The 19,188-nt window shown below is 38.0% G+C and overlaps 1 protein-coding gene across 1 annotated transcript in view; it reads right to left on the bottom strand.

Annotated features, from left to right (window-relative positions):
- Window positions 1-18,478, bottom strand: part of LOC127164495 (NACHT, LRR and PYD domains-containing protein 3-like) — a 43,736-nt gene extending 25,258 nt beyond the window's left edge. The window contains 6 exon segments of the mRNA XM_051108463.1: window positions 5,184-5,357; window positions 5,476-5,649; window positions 12,849-13,022; window positions 13,188-14,875; window positions 14,878-15,032; window positions 18,217-18,478. Of these exon segments, the coding sequence (XP_050964420.1) occupies window positions 5,184-5,357; window positions 5,476-5,649; window positions 12,849-13,022; window positions 13,188-14,875; window positions 14,878-15,032; window positions 18,217-18,478 (2,627 nt within the window).
- Window positions 18,479-19,188: the final 710 nt, after the last annotated feature.

Genomic DNA, 19,188 nt, shown 5'->3' with positions numbered 1-19,188 from the left:
CTCTAATTGGAATTGTTACTAGTAATAATTGAAGTAGAGAGCTTTCTAATTATAATTTTTACTAGTTAGAATTGAGTTTGAGAGCTCTCTAATATGCATTGTTACTAGTAAAAATTTAATTATAGAGCTCTCTAATTCAATTCTAATTCCGGGTTACATTGACATGATCTGAAACACTTATCTTCATAGAGGCCAACATACTTATAATTTCCTTGAAAGCAGATGAGGGTCCAAAGACAACACACTCTGTCTTATTAGTATTAAGGTGAAGAAAATTGCTTGCCAACCAGGCTCTAATCTCACCTAAACACTGAACAAGTCCATCAAATGATTGAGAGTCATTTGGATCTACTGGAATGTATGGGTGTCATCTGCAGGGTCTTACAAGGATCAATTCTTGCACCACTCTTGTTCAGCCTGTATGTGCTCCCACTGAGTCAAATAATGAGAAAGAACCAAATTGCCTATCACAGCTTTGCCGATGACACCCAGATTTACCTAGCCTTATCTCCAAATGACTACACCCCCATTGACCCCCTCTGCCAATGCATTGATGAAATTAACAGCTGAATGTGCCAAAACATTATTTTGTTAAACAAGAGAAAACCAAAGTCACTGCATTTGAAAAGAAGGATGAAGTTCTCAAGGTGAATGCATACCTTGACTCTAGAGGTCAAACAACTACAAATCAAGTCAGGAATCTTGGTGTGATTCTGGAGTCAGACCTTCATTTGAGTCATGCCATGTCAAAGCAGTAACTAAATCAGCATACTATCATCTCAAAAACACTGGAGAAATTAGATGTTGGTTTTTTTTTTTTTTTTTTTTTTCAGTCAAGTCTCGAAGAAACTTTTTCATGCCTTTATCACCAGCAGGGTGGTGTAATGGTCTCCTCACCGGCCTTCCCAAAAAAGGAAAGGACATGATGTGTGGCCAAATATGGTGAACCACACTTGGAATTTGTGCTCTGCATTCTGCAGCAGTTGGGGATTCAGTGCCTTGATCAAGGGTCTCACCTCAGTCATGTTACTGAGGGTGGAGAGAGCACTGGTAATTCACTCCCCTCAACTACATTTCCTCCTGGACCTGAGACTCAAACCTGCAACCTTTAGATTACAAGTCTGACTTTCTAACCATTAGGCCATGACTGCCCCCAGACCATTAGACAGCTGCAGCTCATCCAGAACGAGCATATCACACCAGTCCTCAGGTCATTACACTGGCTTCCAGTTAAGTTTAGGATTGATTTTAAAGCACTTTTACTCGTCTATAAATCACTAAATGGGCTAGACCTAAGGATTTTCTTATTGAATATAAGACTAATAGACCGCTCAGTTCATTAGGATTTAGTCAGTTAGAAATACCATATGCCACCCACAGTTGGAACCAGCTTCCAGAAGAGATCAGATGTGCTAAATCAGTAGCCATATTTAAATCTAGACTCAAAACACATCTGTTTAGCTGTGCATTTACTGAATGAGCACTGTGCCACATCCAAACAGATTTAGTCATTTTAACTGTTTTAATTCATTTTAAATCATTTTTTTAAACATTTTATAATTTTTAAATTCCTTGTTTTTATTTGTGATTATTTTTTTATGATTATTTTAATTTTATATGTAAAGAACTTTGAATTACCATTATGAAATGTGCTATATAAATAAACTTTGCTTTGCCTTGCCTCAATACAATCCACAGTCATTTCATTAAAAAAAATTCCTGCAAACCCAGATAGTAAAATTCCTGAGGCCCAGATCAGGCCCACACATGATATATTCATCTGGCTCACAAACTGTGTGGAATGATGCCACTTGGGTGGTCCACAGTAATACACAGATAATCGTACTTATCTGACCGCCATCAATTCGTGGCAGTGAATGAAGAGGTATCATATCGATCACAAGTGCAGTATGGAGTACCTCAAGGCTCAGTATTAGGGCCATTACTTTTTATGCTTTACATGTTACCCTTGGGAGATATCATCAGGAATGTGTGTTAGCTTTCATTGTGATGCTGATGATACTCAGCTCTATATTTCTTTGTGGCCCGGCGAAACATACCAATTTGAAAAACTAACGGATTTGTGTGATTGTGTGGAGATAAAAAACTGGACTGGATGACGAGTCATTTCTTCCTGCTAAATTTAAAAAAAACAGAGGTGTTAATTATTGGACCTAAAACCTCTGCGAGTAATAACCTAAAGCACTGTCTAATACTTTATGGCTGTTCTGTCAATTCTTCGTCATCAGTTAGGAACCTAGGTGTGCTATTTGATAACAATCTTTCCTTCGAAAGCCACATTTCTAGCATTTGCAAAACCGCATTTTTCCATCTCAAAAATAGATCTAAATTACGACCTATGCTCCAAAATGCAGCAGCTAGAGTTCTTACTCAAATCAGAAACTATGACCATATTAGCGCAGTTCTGTCAACACTGTGCTGGCTCCCTGTTAAACATCGTATAGATTTTAAAATCTTGCTAATTACTTATAAAGCCCTGAATGGTTTAGCTCCTCAGTACTTGAGTGAGCTCTTATCACATTATAGACCCTCACGTCCGCTGCGTTCTCAAAACTCTGCAATTTGATAATACCCAGAATATCAAAATCAACCGCAGGCGGCAGATCATTTTCTTATCTAGCACCCAAACTCTGGAACAATCTACCCAACACTGTTCGGGACGCAGACACACTCTGTCAGTTTAAATCTAGATTAAAGACCCATCTCTTTAACCTGGATTACACATAACACATTTCTATAATTCAAATCCATTAAAGGATTGTTAGGCTGCATTAATTAGGTCAACCGGAACCGGGAACACTTCCCATAACACCCGTTGTAGTCAGTGCATCATAAGAAGAATGGCATCTATTCTAATATTGATCTGTTTCTTTCTTATTCTGAAGTCACATTAAACACCAGATCCAGTCCATATCCAGATCAGATGGTCACTGCAGTCCCCTGGATCCAGTCCGTAGCCAGCCCAGATGGTGGATCAGCATCTAAAGAGGACTTTGAAAGCCCTGAATGTCAGCTGAGACCACATCGATTAGATGAGCCCCAGAGACAGATCCCCAGTGAAGACCTCATCACCTAGACGGCCATTGGCACAAGACCACGGGAACCAGATGAGTCCTCTGTGTCTGGCCAGAGGAAAACTGGCCCCCCAAATGAACCTGGTTTTCCCAAGGTTTTTTCTCCATTCTGTCACCGATGGAGTTTTGGTTCCTTGCTGCTGTTGCCTCTGGTTTGCTTAGTTGGGGACACTTCATTTTCAAACAGTTTCGTATACTATTTGAACTGAACTGAGCTGAATGATGACATCATTGAATTCAATGATAAACTGCCTTTAACTAAAAGTTGAGTGTTTACTGTTGCCCTTTTGCATTATTGATGCACTTTTTCCTGCTTAATATTGTACAGCTGCTTTGTCACAATTCTGTATTGTTAAAAGAGGTATATAAATAAAGGTGACTTGACTTGATTTGACTTAGTCCGCTCCTGTTTACCAGATTTGGGCCACAAGCAAGACAAAGGAAGGGCTAATGTCAGCCATGAGTAAACCAAATTAAGCAGAAATTACCCAAGTCTGGGACACATTTATTTTAATTCTTGCCCAGATCTGGCCCAGATCCAACACCTTGACCCAGCCCACTACTGTGTAGAATGATGGCATGTGGGTGGACCACTTCTGTTTGACAGATTTGGGCCACAGGAAGGATACGTCAGCCATGAAAGTAAGTTAAAAAAATTACCAGAACTGGCCCAATCTGGCCAACACTCATTTTAATTCTGGCCTCAATCCAACACCTTGTTCGCCCACATACGATGTGAAATAATAGCATTTGGGCAGTCCGGTCCTGTTTTCCAGATTTGGGCATCAAATAAGCCTTAGCATTGTTGCATATAAGCCAACCAAATAAACCAAAACTGGCTCTAATGTGGGCCACAGTTGATTTTTATTCTAACCCTGCTCTTCCCCTCATGTGGCCCACATGCTGCATGGAATGGTGGCATTTTTGCAGTGGTCCACAAGCAGGCCACTGCACAGCCACATTTTATTTGGGCAACATTTGGCCACTTTAGGCTCATGTTAGGCTCACATTAGCCAGTGCTTACACTGCCATATCTTTGCCAAAACTGGCCCAGATACATTTTAATATACTTCGGCCACATTTGCTGAAACATATGTCGACCACATTTGGTTTATACCCTGATTAGCCTCTGTCGATTGTGTCACATTTTTGCCACATTTGGTTGGCACTATTTGGGCCATATTTACTATTCACCACATGCACCACTTTAGGGTCACATTCAGATTACACATTGCCGTGAACACATGTGGACCACTTCAGGGTTACATCCATTTTGTCCGGGCCATAAGAAGGCCAGCGATGATGTATTGTTGCCTTAAGTGGCCCACATACAGATGTTGGGCCGGCCCATGGCATAGGTGGAATAGGCAAATGCTAGGGGCACATTTTTTATGTCACATGATAACATGTTTTAATAATATTTTTACACTAGTAGCAGTGTGAAGTATTTGGGTATTTATGGTATTTGGCTAATGGAATTGGCTAATTTAGTAATAACAGTATATAACTGGTCTTATGAAAATAGCAACATTTTATGTAAAATTCACTTTAAAGATGTACGTTTCTCAGTTTAAATGGAGGTGATAACATTAGAAAAAGTTTAGTAAAACACTGCTGCCATCTACTGGAAATGTATTTTCAAATTTATTTGAAAGATTAAACGTAACGTTACCGTATGCTAGAGACCTGTGATAGTTTCACTGGAAACAATTTTAAAATAATGATTTTCAATAACTAACATTAACAAAAATAATAAATACTATTGCAAATGTATTGTTTTTGTTAGTTTTTTAATACATTCACTAATGTTAACAAATGATACCTTATTGTAAGTGTTAAGGTTTCACTATCAGCTTTTTCTTTTTTCTTCCAATGAAAATGTATTATTGGTGGAATGGGCTGTGAAGCAAGGGGCACCAGGTAAAATCTTGCCTAGGGAAGCAAACTGGCAAAGGCTGGCCCTGTGAGAATGGTTTTGTCTCTTGTTCTAGCATTGCATCGAGAGCAGATTAAACATTTGTTGACAAAAATTCAATGGCCATTTATTGTGGTAGCATTTTGTTAATTATTTTATGGAAAAGCAGTTACCTCAGTATCTCCAGCTGACAGTTTGGACTCTTCAGTCCTTCAGAAAGAAGCATCACTCCAGATTCCTGCAGGTCATTGTTACTCAGATCCAGTTCTTTCAGGACAGAGTTTGAGGATTTCAAAACTGATGACAAACTCCCACAAGACTGAGCAGTGAGATTACATACGGACAATCTGAACAAGAACAACACAGTAATTTAACACAGAATTAATCTTAATAGTGTGATTTAAAATAAATAAATAAATAAATAAAAATAATCAATCAATCAATCAAGTACGTCAAAACCTAAACCTCAATATCTCCAGCTTAGAGTTTGGACTCTTCAGTCCATCAGAAAGAAGTTTCACTCCATGATCCTGCAGGTCATTGTTACTCAGATCCAGCTCTCTCAGGACAGAGTTTGATGACTGTAAAGCTGAAGACAAACTTACACAGGACTGATCAGTAAGACAACACCCACACAGCCTGTGAAGAGAACAAAACAAACAGCCGTATGTGAATTTATTAGATAGGTTATATATCTTATAATCTGGAGTGCATGTTTAAATACATTAACAAAGCACTTTTAAAGTATTTTAAAACTGTTATAGTTTATTAGTAGTTTATAAACTGCAGTTAATACATTAATAGACTATATACAAATAGTCTATTCATTGTCATTGATTGGCACTGTAATTAACTTGTTTAATTACCTCATATGAAATATAATGGTTTGTTGACAACTTATTAACCGCAGATTGTTCACACTTCATATTAGGTCACAGAAAATCAGAAAATGTCATACATTAAATACTTTAAACCAGCCTATATTGCACATTAATTGTAATAATATTCAGTGTTCCTTAAAATGTTTACAAATACATTAAGCACACATACATACATTGGGTTTCTATGTTTTATAAGGACCTTTTATAGAATACTGTATAAATTATACTGTATAAACTGTATGTCCTGTCCCCAGAAACTCTGAATACTAATGCAATTAATGACCAAAAAGGTTAATGACATTTTTTACATACTATGACCTAATCTAAAGTAAAAAGTGACAATGAATGATGAACTCACTGTTTGTATAAAGTCTGTTAATGTATTAACAACAGTTTATAAACTATTGATTAACTGCAGTTTGCAAATAATTTGTAAATACTTTATTACTGTATACCTATTATAACGTGTTACCACTTTACACATTTATATGTCATTTGCTGTCCTACATATACGAGGCAAGAACCAAGAATAATAAAAAATAATATGATTTTACTTATAAAGTAAAAATAAAGCTATTGCAATAAATAAATCCACATGGAAAGGGAACATGTTTTTAAATTAACATAAAACAGTTCTTTGAAACAAACTCTTTAAAGAAGTCATCAAGAAAGTTTAGGTATTATTAAAGGTATTCCAGGTTTTCCAGGATGGTTGTGAACACTAATTGTTTTCTCACCAGGTTTTTTGAGTAGGCATTGTCTGTCTTGTCTTCTTGGAAAAAATGCCAGTGATACAATCATACTACAATATACATTCTAAAAAGTGCTGGGTTATTTCTGTAAACACATTGTTGGATTAATTGTGCTGGGTCAAAATTCTGAGTTGTTTGAGGTACTGTAAACACACAGTTGGGTTGATCATGCTGGGTCAAATGTGAGGCCTATAGAGGTACTTTTTTTGCATCAACAATCGCTTTATTGTTAAATAAAAGTTGTGTGTGTGCACGTGCAAAGTTTTATTTATGTACAGTACATGTCCCTTTTTTAATGCTTCATGAAAACAGGCATATGTTAGAAATACGGAGTAAGTTCGATATATCTGTCATTTTTATGTTGTGCATTTTCATGCTCTTTTTTTCCTCAGGTAGCTGCATTAGCTACGCTATGCCCCTTACTTTAATAACTCTCGTATTGTACAAGCAGTGGTGTAGTGCAGGGTATACAGCTTATACCCACTTCTTTATCAGTTGGCTTTGTGTGTACCCACTTCTAAATCCCCTCTGTTGCGCATCGAGTAGTGTCCTGCATTAGCCAAAATTGTGACAGTCCACCACATGAATAGCTCATTTAATCACATGTGAGTAAATGTAAATATTCTCTGAAAACACCCGGTACATGACAGTAATGTGGTCAGAACCATGGCGCGGGCTTCCTTTGAAATCTGTTTGATGATTGCGCCTAAATGCGCCCGTGCCCACTCCGTCCACTCCTCCACCCACATGCTGCCTGTTCATTCGCGAGGACATGTCAGGGGAGGCTCTGACACAGAGAAAACCCGACCGATTTAATCAGAGACTGCGGAGAATCACGTCCAGATGTCAGTAAGTTATTCTTTTCAGCGTGTATTTGCATTTGGGGCGTATACCCACTTCTCCAGGCACCACGACACCACTGTTTATGAGGTCCTTTTACTCTTCCTCTATTTTAGTGAATGCTTGTGTTGCTTTACAAACTAGGAGACTAGTATAAAAATGAAACGGGTATGCTGTCAGATTTTTTTTTTAACAGTGTCGATTCTGCCCTTCAGATTGGAGACTGATTCACATAAATGCAGTTCAGTGGTGAGATGCTTGGGTTGCCTTTGCCAACCGTTTTGTATAATATAGAATTGTGTCATAAATAAGACATTAAAGCAGTGGTCCATTTTAAAATCATAGCATGCAAGAACACCGTGTTTAACAAATGTTCCAGTGCATACAGTATTTGTGTTCTAACTCTGAAGTTGGCCAAAGTTTTACAACAATCCAATCAAACTGGTTTAATTTGGCACTACTGCGCAAAACTTTTGAAAAAAAACAAAACAAAAACAAAAACGTTTACGAGATCTCGCGATATTAAAATGCTTGAGAAGCTTTCTCGCGATATCAGTATAATAGAACTGATCTGTGTTTAAATGATTGTGCTGCATGTAAACACATTAACCTGCTTTCTATATAAAATAAGTAATTGTAAAAACAGTTTTGTGAAATTCTAATTTTCTAAATCTGAAATTTCATTCTAGATATATGAGATTCTTGCCGGTGCAGATGGACAGCTTTGTAATAGAGAAGTTAAAGGAAAGGCAGCTTGATACCCTTGTTAAAACCTTTAAAGGGAAGTTATATCATTCAGTAACATTCAGTAACCATGATATGTTTTAGAATTTTCATTAAAATAACCATAGTTACTGGTATGGCAATAAAATCAAACAATCAATTTAACATTTAAAAGCTTTAACTTATTTATCCACATTTGTGTTTTTTTTTTTCCCTCAAATTTTATCAGATTTCACAAGACTTCAGGAAGCTACATTCAGAGGCAGACTTTTTGTAGAATGGGCTACAATTGCAGACCAGATTGTTGCCTATGCCCACCAAGATTGAAAGGTGCATTAAGAGCTGGGTGACATGACTTCAGGTGAGGTATTTGTAATATGTCAATCTATAGAAACAAAATTCAACTGTATTTGACACATCAACTGGTAAATACAATGGTACAGTAACACTTAACTGTTGCTTATTAGTTTGTGTATTGGCTGTTAATTAGTACTTATAAAGCACATACTGATGCCTTATTCTGCATGAGCATATTCTACATCCCTGAATCCCATCCCATACCTAAACTTAACCTGCAGTAGTTGAATGGGGGTGGGGATTCATTTGCATTAATACCATTATAATTTTTATTTATTTATTTTTATTTATTTTTTTTTTTATGTATTTTTTATTTATTATGAGATAAGTTATTATTCTTATGGTTTAGATGCTAAAGAGTAGAGTGCTTTCAAAGTCCTGCCCAAATCTGGAGGGAGGGTCCACAGAACCACAACCACAGAATTCTGGAAGCCATTCACTGACATACAAACCTGTAAGTTGTTTTACTCTTTATATACATGTATATATATGTATATTTGGAAATGCAAACTGATATTTCCCACTGACACACTACAGCAATAAATAGAAATCACTGACTTAAAACCATTTTTTAGCTAGTGAAAATACTAGTGTTCCAATCATTTTGGCCACCACTGTATGAAGTGTTCAGATGTAAGAGCCGTTTCTGATGCGACGAGCTTAAGGTTACCAAGCACCTGGCTGTTTCATGTGCAAAGGTTTAAGTTATTGTAGCCTAATTAAAACTTGTAGTTAAAATTACAAAAAATAATTACTGATTGTCTATTGTTTTTAGATGGGTCGCCATAAAGAAAATCCCTTTCGTCAATTTTTTTCATATGACAAATCGTCTGATCAATCGATCTGTAATATTGAAGGATGCGGGGCAGAAATAGCTGGGAATCATGGCGGTAACCTGCAGAGACACATTCAATGTAAACATCCAACGAAATATGTTGATTCGACCAGCAATAAAAGGTCAGCAGCTGATGCACAAACGACTCTAGATGCGGTCGTAGTGAAAAAAATTTGCTGAAGCCTATCCAGTCCTAGAGGACATTCTCTTTGTACGTTTAAACCCAAAGTATATGGACTTTAAGTAGGCTATAGATTGACTTTTTTTTTTTTTTTATAAAATATTTTGCTAAAGCCCATCCAGTTTTTCCAGTAGCCTATTTGGTATATGGTTAAATGTTAAAAAAAAAAAATCTGTTGTTGTTTTATAATGTTGTCACACCCCTGGTCTCTCCCTCATTGTCTGCACCTTGTGTGTTAATCAGTCTGTCTATTTAATGTGTGTGATTACCCTCCTCATGTGTCAGACCTTAATGTTACCACCCTGTGTTCCTGTGTTTCCCGAGTTCCTTGTGGATTATATTAAACTGTTTGTTTCACTACGTCATTGTTCGTCTGTTCCTGCCTGAAACGTGACAGGAGGTCTGACCGATACAGTTTTTTTTTTTTTTTTTTTGAGTGTTTCACCCGTTTTGTTTCTCGTTCGTTTTTTTCCAGTCTTTTGTTTCCGTTGTGTTTTCCCCATGGATCCCCTACTCCGTCCGGAATTCATCCTCCTTCGGCTGGAGCAGGGGGATCTACCGCTCGAGGGATATACCGTCTTGTTCCAACTAGTAGCTCACGCCACCAGCTACCCGGACGACGCGCTCTGTGCGTTTTATGATGCGAGTCTAAACGCGTCTTGCAGAGCGCCGTCGTCCGAGGATGGCCCTCGAGCGGATTTCGCCGCGTTTGTGGAGTGGACACTGGCGAGAAACCGATCCTCGTTTCCCGCCTGTTCCATGAAAAATCTCGCCGGTGCCACTCCGGACCCAGAACCCAGCCAACCACCACCCCGACACGCGGAGCACGCCCACGAGCCCACCGTAGGCAGAAAGCCCGAGCCCAGAGCGACAGAGCGGCCGATCGCCACGGAGTCTGAGCTGCACGAGCCGTCTGATCAGGTGCGAGAGCCGGCTATTGTAACCGCGACGGTGGGGAGTTCAGTGGAACATGAATATGCTGAGGACAGCATTACCCACTGCACCACCGCTGAGGGTGAGCTAAATTTGGATCTGGGACAGAATGTTATGGAATTGAATATTGAACTGTCAGCCTGTTTGGATTTCCCACCCACCCTCCCTCAGTCACGTCTGCTTCCTGTCAGCACCTCTGCTCACCCTCAGCCCACCATCTGTGCGGTGGGTTCGCCGCGGGTCTGCCAGTCTCCATCGGTGTCATGGCTGGAGGATCCCTCATCTTCGCCTCCAGCCTCTGAGTCCTGGTCTCTGCCTCGGCCCTCCGACCCTGCGGCTCCACCCCGTCTCTCAGCTCCCTCGTCTCCACCGTCGCCCGTCGGTCCACCAGCTCCACCGGGCTCCATCATCCCTCCGGCTCCGCCCTGGTCAGTCGTCGCCCCACTCTGTGGACCTCCTCCCTCCCGCGGGCACAGCCTCGGTCCTCTGTCACTCCGGCTCCGCCGCGGACCTCCGGATCTCCGCCTCCGCCTCGGTCGCCAGAGCCTTGGGCTCCGCCTGGGCCCTCCGGATCCTCAGGGTCGTCCAGGATCGTCGACTCTCCGTCTCCGCCTCGGGCTCTACCACCACCTGCTCCGCCTCCGTCGGTCGGCCCCATGGAGTCGTTAGCCTTTCCTCCACCATGGCTCCTCCCTCCATCGGCTCCACCGTGGGGCTCCATCATGGCTGCGGTCTGGGTCTCACCTGGCTCCTCCTGCTCCAGCCCCCTCCTGTCACCTCCTTGGCTCCTCCCTCCATCAAAACCTCCATAGAATATCCCGTCATCACCCTGGACTCCATCTTTTGCCCTCCTCCCGGGAGTCCGTCCTCCACCGAAGCCCCCTCCTAAGACTTTGTACATCTTGTTGTCCCTGTTTGTCGGCGCGAGGACGCGCCTTCCGGGAGGGGGAGGTAATGTCACACCCTTGGACGTTTTAGTTGGTTTCTCCCATCTTTTCCCCCTGCAGATCTGTGTGTTTTGGTCTCTCCCTCATTGTCTGCACCTGGTGTGTTAATCAGTCTGTCTATTTAATGTGTGTGATTACCCTTCTCATGTGTCAGACCTTAATGTTACCACCCTGTGTTCCTGTGTTTCCCGAGTTCCTTGTGGATTATATTAAACTGTTCGTTTCACTACGTCGTTGTTCGTCTGTTCCTGCCTGAAACGTGACAAATGTTACAATGCATTACGTTTTCTTTTACTTTTATGCATTAAATGTAAAATCATAACTATCTGGAGTTCTGTTTTGTTTGAGTGAAAATAGCCTATAATAGGCTATTATGCATATTAGGTAAGGAATAAGTCAACAAGTTTTTAATCGCAGATTAAGCCGTGTGGTCAGGATGTTAAGCGGATGGTCTTGAAGGGGCTTATTTCGCTATTGTATTATCAAACAAGAAAATTGTTTTTAAAAAATTATTAGCGCATTTGTAATGAGTTTCCAGGTGAACTCGTTTACTTTCGGTTTTAAAGACAAAAAGTTCAAATTACACGAACACGGAATTTGGTTTAATCATTTGTAAACATAATGCCAAACATGTTATTAAAAGGCACCCACTATCTATCTACCTATCTATCTATCTATCTATCTATCTATCTATCTATCTATCTATCTATCTATCTATCGCGCCGTGTAATAAAATAACGTTTATTAACCAGCATTTTTTCTAGAAAACCGTTTTCGGAACGTATTGTTTAATGAGGAACGCAAGAACAGAAACGTTATAATATCGATTCTGCTCGGAGTGAACCGAATGGATTTTTTTTTTGCTTTTAAGCCCTGGTAATAATTAATTTTTGAGTGTTCTGCTGCTACAATGTTAACAAAGAATAGGAATCTACAGTGCCTAGTTTACACAGTTTTGTGTAAGTAACTGATCTACTAAAATTGTTGTGTTGTGTGTCTATAATGGTTGGATAAAATGTGTGACAGGTGCACACATTTGAACATTATTTTAAAAAGAAATAAAAAACTCATTAAATTGATGTTTACAGTTGCATTTTTTGTGTTTTTTAACTGTATTACAGAAAAACAATAATAATTTTACATTATTTTGTGATTATGTATTACTATTGGTAAATATAAAGGTAGCAAGGCAATAAGACAACATATAACCCAATGTTTAGGTTATTTACCAATGTTTAGGTTACCCAGCGGCTGGGTTAAGGTTGGGTTATTTTTTAACCCAGCACTTTTTAGAGTGTAGACAGGGGAAATATCTGCTATCTATAGTTATGAGACACCTATTTATCCACATATCTGAACGTACTGATTCAGTGAAAGTGAATGTCAAACCTCAGTATATTCAGTCGACAGTGTGAACTCTTCAGTCCTTCATAAATCCGCTTCACTCCTGAATCTTTCAGGTGATTGCTAGTCAGGTCCAGCTCTGTCAGATGGGAGTTTGATTGTTGTAGAGCAGAAGACACAGTTTCACAGCATGTTTCATCAAAACCACACCTGTCAAATCTGCCAAAACAGAATGTTTAGTCAGATAATTTTATTTTTTTTCTGCAATAACTTATTGTACTCTTAATATTTGGGGAAAATATTTCACATTGTATTTTGAGATTTAATTGATTAGTGAGGCAGAACAAAATATTTAATTGAACATCAGTCAGTGAAATTACTCACAGTGCTTTTCTGCAGCATCTCACAGCTGGGATGAGTCTCTTGTAGTTTGAAGATGACGTGAACCTCTTTGGGTTGAACTCATCCAGCACCTTCTCTGACATGAGCAGTATGTAGATCAGCACTGTGCACATTGAAGATGAGAGGTTTCTTCCTGGATGTTCATCTGAGCTGAGGTAACTCTGGATTTCCTCATATAATGAATGATCCTTGAGCTCAAGTAAGCAGTAGAATAGGTTGACTAAAGCTTCATCTGATATATTCCTGCTTTGATTAAAGTATAATTGCAAGGCTAAAATATCATCCGATATATTCCTGTTTTGTAGTTGTTTAATGTATTCAGTTGTTTTTGTGATGCTCTCTGTGGTGTCTTCAGTGTGTGTGATCAGGCCTTGGAGCAGGTTTTGACTGGATTTCAATGAAATGCCCATCAGAAAGCACAGGAACAGGTCCAGATGTCCTCTCTGACTCTTCATGGCTTTATCAACAGCCTTCTGCAGTAGCTTCTGCAATGTGATATTTTCATCTGGCTTGTCAAAGAAAAACTGAAGCTCCTGCATGTTTTTGTTCAGGTAGCAGACGAACACATGCACTGCAGCGAGAAACTCTTGAACACTCAGATGCACAAAGCAGTAGACTTTTGTCTTATAAAGTCCATATTCCATCTTAAAGATCTCAGCGATCATTCCTGTGAACTCGGTGTCTTTACTCACATCAATGTCACATTCTTCCAGATCGTCCTCACAGAACACAATGTTTTCCTGCTTCAGCTGTTCAAATGCTAGTTTGGCTAGTTTCAAAATCATTTCTTTATTTAAACGTAAAAGCTTTGTGCGTTGTCTTTCTGCTTTTTCATCATATTTCTGGCTCTTCATGTTCATCTGTATCAGCAGGAAGTGAATGTACATTTCGGTGAGTGTTGTGCTGATGTTCTCTTCACTGTTCTTGTTGAGAAGATTTTGAAGTACTGTGGCCGTGATCCAGCAGAACACAGGAATGTGGCACATGATATAGAGACTACGAGACGTCTTAATGTGTGAGATGATTTTGGAGGCCTGAGTCTTATCTTTGATTCTCTTTCTGAAGTACTCCTCCTTCCGTTGGTCAGTGAATCCTCGCACCTCTGTAAATAAACCCACATACTCAGGAGGGATCTGATTGGCTGCTGCTGGTCGTGATGTCACCCAGACAAGAGCTGATGGAAGCAGCTTGCCTTTCACCAGACTTGTAAAAAGCACATCTACAGACGATCTTCTCTCAACCATCTTCAATGCTTCGCTTTCAAAATTCAAAGGCAGTCGACTTTCATCAAGTCCATCAAATATAAATGCAAGTTTATATTTTGTATATAACTTTGATTTCTCCAGGTGCTTCAATTCATCATAAAATTCCAGTAGGAATTCATGGAGATTGACCTCTCTATCCTTGATTTCGTTAATCTCTCTGAATGGAAGCAGGAACACACAGTGTATATCCTGATTGGCTTCTCCTTCAGCCCAGTCCAGGATGAATTTGTGCACAGAGACAGTTTTTCCAATGCCAGCGATGCCTTTAGTCAGCACAATCTTTTCCTCATTATTTTCCCTTAATAATGTAAATAATTTACTGCAATCGATTGGTTTGTCCTGTGTCTGTTTCTTCCTGAAAGCATCATCAATCTTCAGAATCTCACGTTCCTGATAGACATCTTTTTTATATCGCCCTCTGTGATGAACAGTTCTGTGTAAACAGCCTTGAGATGAACTTCATTTACTTTCTTGCACTCAAAAATACGTTCTGCTTTTTTCTTCATGTTTATTTTGTGAGTTTCCAAAAACTTCTGAAGCATCCAATCCTCTGTTAAACAGACTGAAACAAAAATGAATAAAAACATGGTGGAAAAACATAAATAAAATAAACTGATTTAACTTTTTCAACATAATTAAGTTACTGTTGAATATAATACAAAAATGAGGCATTTCATTCTGGAATTTTTTCCCATTAATTTGAATTTATATACAGTCTTGGTAAATATAAACAAAAAATCATGTGAAAATTTATCTGCATTGCTGATTATTTTATTGTTTATTATAAAAATAATAATAATAAAAAAAAAAAAAAAATCACAGAAACTTACCATTTAAAACAACAACCTCTAGAACTATTGAAAATGAGGGTAAATGCCATTATAAAATAAATGTTTTTCTCAAAGCCACATGGCCACAATTATTGACACCCATTTATTCAATAGTTTTGGAAAAACCTCCATTTGCCAAGATTGCAGTGAGTGTCTCATATAATGCATGATGAGGTTGGAGAACACCTGACAGGAGATCAGTAATTCTGGCCATGACTGTATATACAGTCAAACCAAAAAAAAAAATTATTCAGACACTAGATATAATTTTTACTATTTTTTACTAGTGGGTGCAGGACACTAGAATTCATTTACGTAAGTAAACAAACTAAACTGTGACACATTATACCCAAAAATTCTTCATACAGTGGACCACCAGTAAAACTGATAAAAATTTGGGACAAAAATTATTCAGACACTTTGACCCAACCATGTTTTTTCTTCATTTGCTAATGTGGCCTTTTTACACCACAGACTAAACAAAATTAAGCATTGCTTGGTGATTGGTTGACCTAAACGCTTTTCTAATTGTGTACTTAAATTTAACATCTGACAGCTATTTATCCTAATTCATCTGTGAGACAGTCTAACAGGAGGATGGCATTCAGCCTCTAAAAGCCCTCTTGGTCAAAAATGAGATAACGATATGAGTAAATGCTCTCCACACACAGTATATGTTCATCAAGTACTTTCATATGGGATGATAGTAGACTCAAAATGCTTAATAGATGCACGCACAATTATCCATGTACTGCATACATTTTATGCATGTATCTTACAAACTACAAACAAATGCCTTTCAATTTGAGTCTGTGGAATTCGGGATTAAATGATTGTGCAGCGATTTGTATAAATACAGACGTGTTTGCGAATAAAAATGTTCTGTTCTGCATTAAAATATCATAAATTGCTCATGCAAAAAGGATTCCGTGCATTTGTGGATCAGGTCACATCATTTATTGATGGCTTGCCCGAGTCAATCTTGTTCATTTCATTTGGATATTATGACTTCATATTTTTGCAGTTTACAGCATTTCACCACACACAACTACCAGCGAACAAGGCCCAGTGCAATTCATTAAGGTGTACACGATTTGAGATTTTGCAGATTTGTGGCACTACACTGAAACAAATGCTTTTCGGTGCCTGCAGAGTTAAGAATTACATTAATGTGCAGCATTTATTTCAAACAGAGCCATTTGTAATAGTTTATAGTTTGTATTAAAGTATCATGCGCATGTAGCGATTAAAATGTACATTTGCGGATCAGGAGACATGCGTGTATTCATTCACATCTCTTCTGAGTCGATTCTATTTGATTCAGTTGAATATTGAGACTTTCGTTCCGCCTTTTTTTTTTAGCCTTGCCCAATACACACGGAGCTGAGCCTATTAGTAGTAGTATTATTTTAAAAGGGCTGTTATAGTCGCTTATATAAGCAATTACAATCACACGTTTATATTAAATATGCTATATTAAACCAATGAGCCTTTTATAGGCTATAGCCTATTTCACATTCAAGTGGACGCATAAAGCTTGCTGGCTAAAGGAATGACAATAGGGCTTTTCACACTTAAAATTGTTAACCCTGTGTTCTCCTAAACCCTGGACAAACGGAATCCTGGGTTATATGTCATCACGTTTCACACTGCTTATACTATACCTGGGGTTAACTGTTAATACTGGGTATTCATTAACCAACAATTCACGAGTCACTGTTACTAATTGGACAAACAATTGTGTCGTATATGTCAACAATAGCCAGAGATATTGTCAAAAGCATCAAATATTGGCAATATTAAGAGGATTGAGCATTTCCAATGAATGTAGGCATGTTTTAGGCTTAATATTATTATTATTAGGTTACTTTTATTATTCAGCTAAATTAGAATTAACTTGCCCTGCAATAATTTCAGAGCGCATCACCGCATGATGCACTGTAAGGATAATAAAAGACTAGGATATGAGATTGGCCTACTCCTCACTGAAAAAGTTTTTAAAAGTTTTATTTTTATTTTTTTAAACAGGTCTATTAATTTATACAATTAATTATATAATAATTAAATTAATTAGGAATTTGAGGTAAACATTTGCAAATCCTTATGTTTTTCTTCAGTGTAGAGAAGTGTACATTTGTTTTCTTTTTCTTGCAGCTATATATTTATTATAGTATTATTCTTAAATGCTCAGTTTTTTATATTATAGTAAAATAGTGTTATTACAAAGTAATATTCCTTATTTTGTTTAATGTTACTATATAGAAATAATAAATAACCATAATCATTATTAATTATACTGATATATAAAAACAACATTTTTGGCCAAATTGTGCAGCCGTACTAATACAATATAAAATCACACACCTGTGTGTTTTTAATTAAGATTTTTCGGCCTTTTTTTCCAAACAAAGAAAATGTTTGTCTGAAAACCATAAGGGTTTGGATTTTGTATGCCCAGAATATTTATGTAAAAACATTTAACATCTGTAGTACCAGTGCTATATGCAAATAAGTTAACATACAGCCCTAATATGACATTTATTGTTTTTACAGGAGGAAAAAAGAGGAAATTAATAGATGATTAAAAATTGGTGTTAATTGGTGTCCACTATTGGAATAAGTACTAGTATCTAAAACATAAGAACTAGTAACTTACGTTTAAGTAAAAGACACTGGTACCTAAAGAATAAGAACTAGTAGCTAATGAATAAATACTAGTACTTAATAAAAAAGATACTAATATCTAAAAAATAAGTACTAGTAGCATAAAAAATAGTACAGTTTTTAGATTAAATATTAAAACTGCATGCAATACACAAACACATCAGCAGAGCAAAGAAAAAAAATATGCTAAAGTCAAACCATTACACTTGTAAATACTTCATCACATTACAGTCACAGTGAATTAAATGTTACCTTGCTTATTCTTGTTCTCCAACTGTTTAGCCAGTTCATTCTGGTTCATCTTCCTCAGGATGTCCACCGTGACCTTCACAGCTTCTTCTGCTCCAAAACGTGCTATCATCTTATCCACTGTGTCGAATATATCTGCCTTTTCCAATTCAGACCTTGGTATATGCTTATAAGATGGATTCATTAAGTGCCATTTAAACTCCTTCAGTTCAGCTTCTACCAGCTCCTTCATTGAGCCCATCAGCATCTCTTTAACAGACGCCATCAGCCCTCACTGATTCACAGCTGCAGGACAAGAACAATATTTTAAGTTGTTTCACTCTTAACATGTGCTCGAATGTTATTTGGATTATCAAGCTCTTTGCAGAGACATGAATCATCAGAGAGTTGTGTTAAACAAATTTATTATAATTATTTTTAAAAAAATGTAATAATGACTTTGAGTTTTGTTTTGAAAAAATGTTCACAATGCTGAACACAAACTCAGGTCTATTACTAAATATTAAGTCTATTTGACTTTTAGTAAAATGGGTTATTGTAACGCCCTCGCCCACTGACTGACTGTTGCTGCTCCCTCTGCTGCTTCATTGGTAACTTCCTGTTTGGTGGCAATAAAAGGAGGCCATTTTCAAACAGGAAGCTGTGAAGTATTGTTTTGCTCTTGTGGACTCTACCAAGCATTTATCCCTTTTTTCTTTGCCCTGTTTTTGTCATTGCCACGGTTTTGTTTATTGTCATAGTTTTGTCTAGTTTTGCCATCATTCCTTGCCTTGTTTATTTGTTACTTTTCGGACTGCTCTCTCCGGTTATTGGACTGTGCCTGTTTTGTGGATTACGCTATTGTTTTGTCTTCGTTACACTGTTTGTTGGATATTGACCCTGCCTGTTGACTACGATCTGGTTATTAAAGCTCGCACTTGGATCTTATACGCTTCCTACGAGTCCTCATTACAGTTATTCAGGTCCACTAATTAA

The sequence above is a fragment of the Labeo rohita genome, chromosome 4 (assembly GCF_022985175.1).
Source record: "Labeo rohita strain BAU-BD-2019 chromosome 4, IGBB_LRoh.1.0, whole genome shotgun sequence".
Lineage (NCBI taxonomy): Eukaryota > Metazoa > Chordata > Actinopteri > Cypriniformes > Cyprinidae > Labeo > Labeo rohita.
The sequence above is the reverse complement of the archived record's forward strand: the minus strand, read 5'-3'. Positions and strand labels throughout refer to the sequence as shown.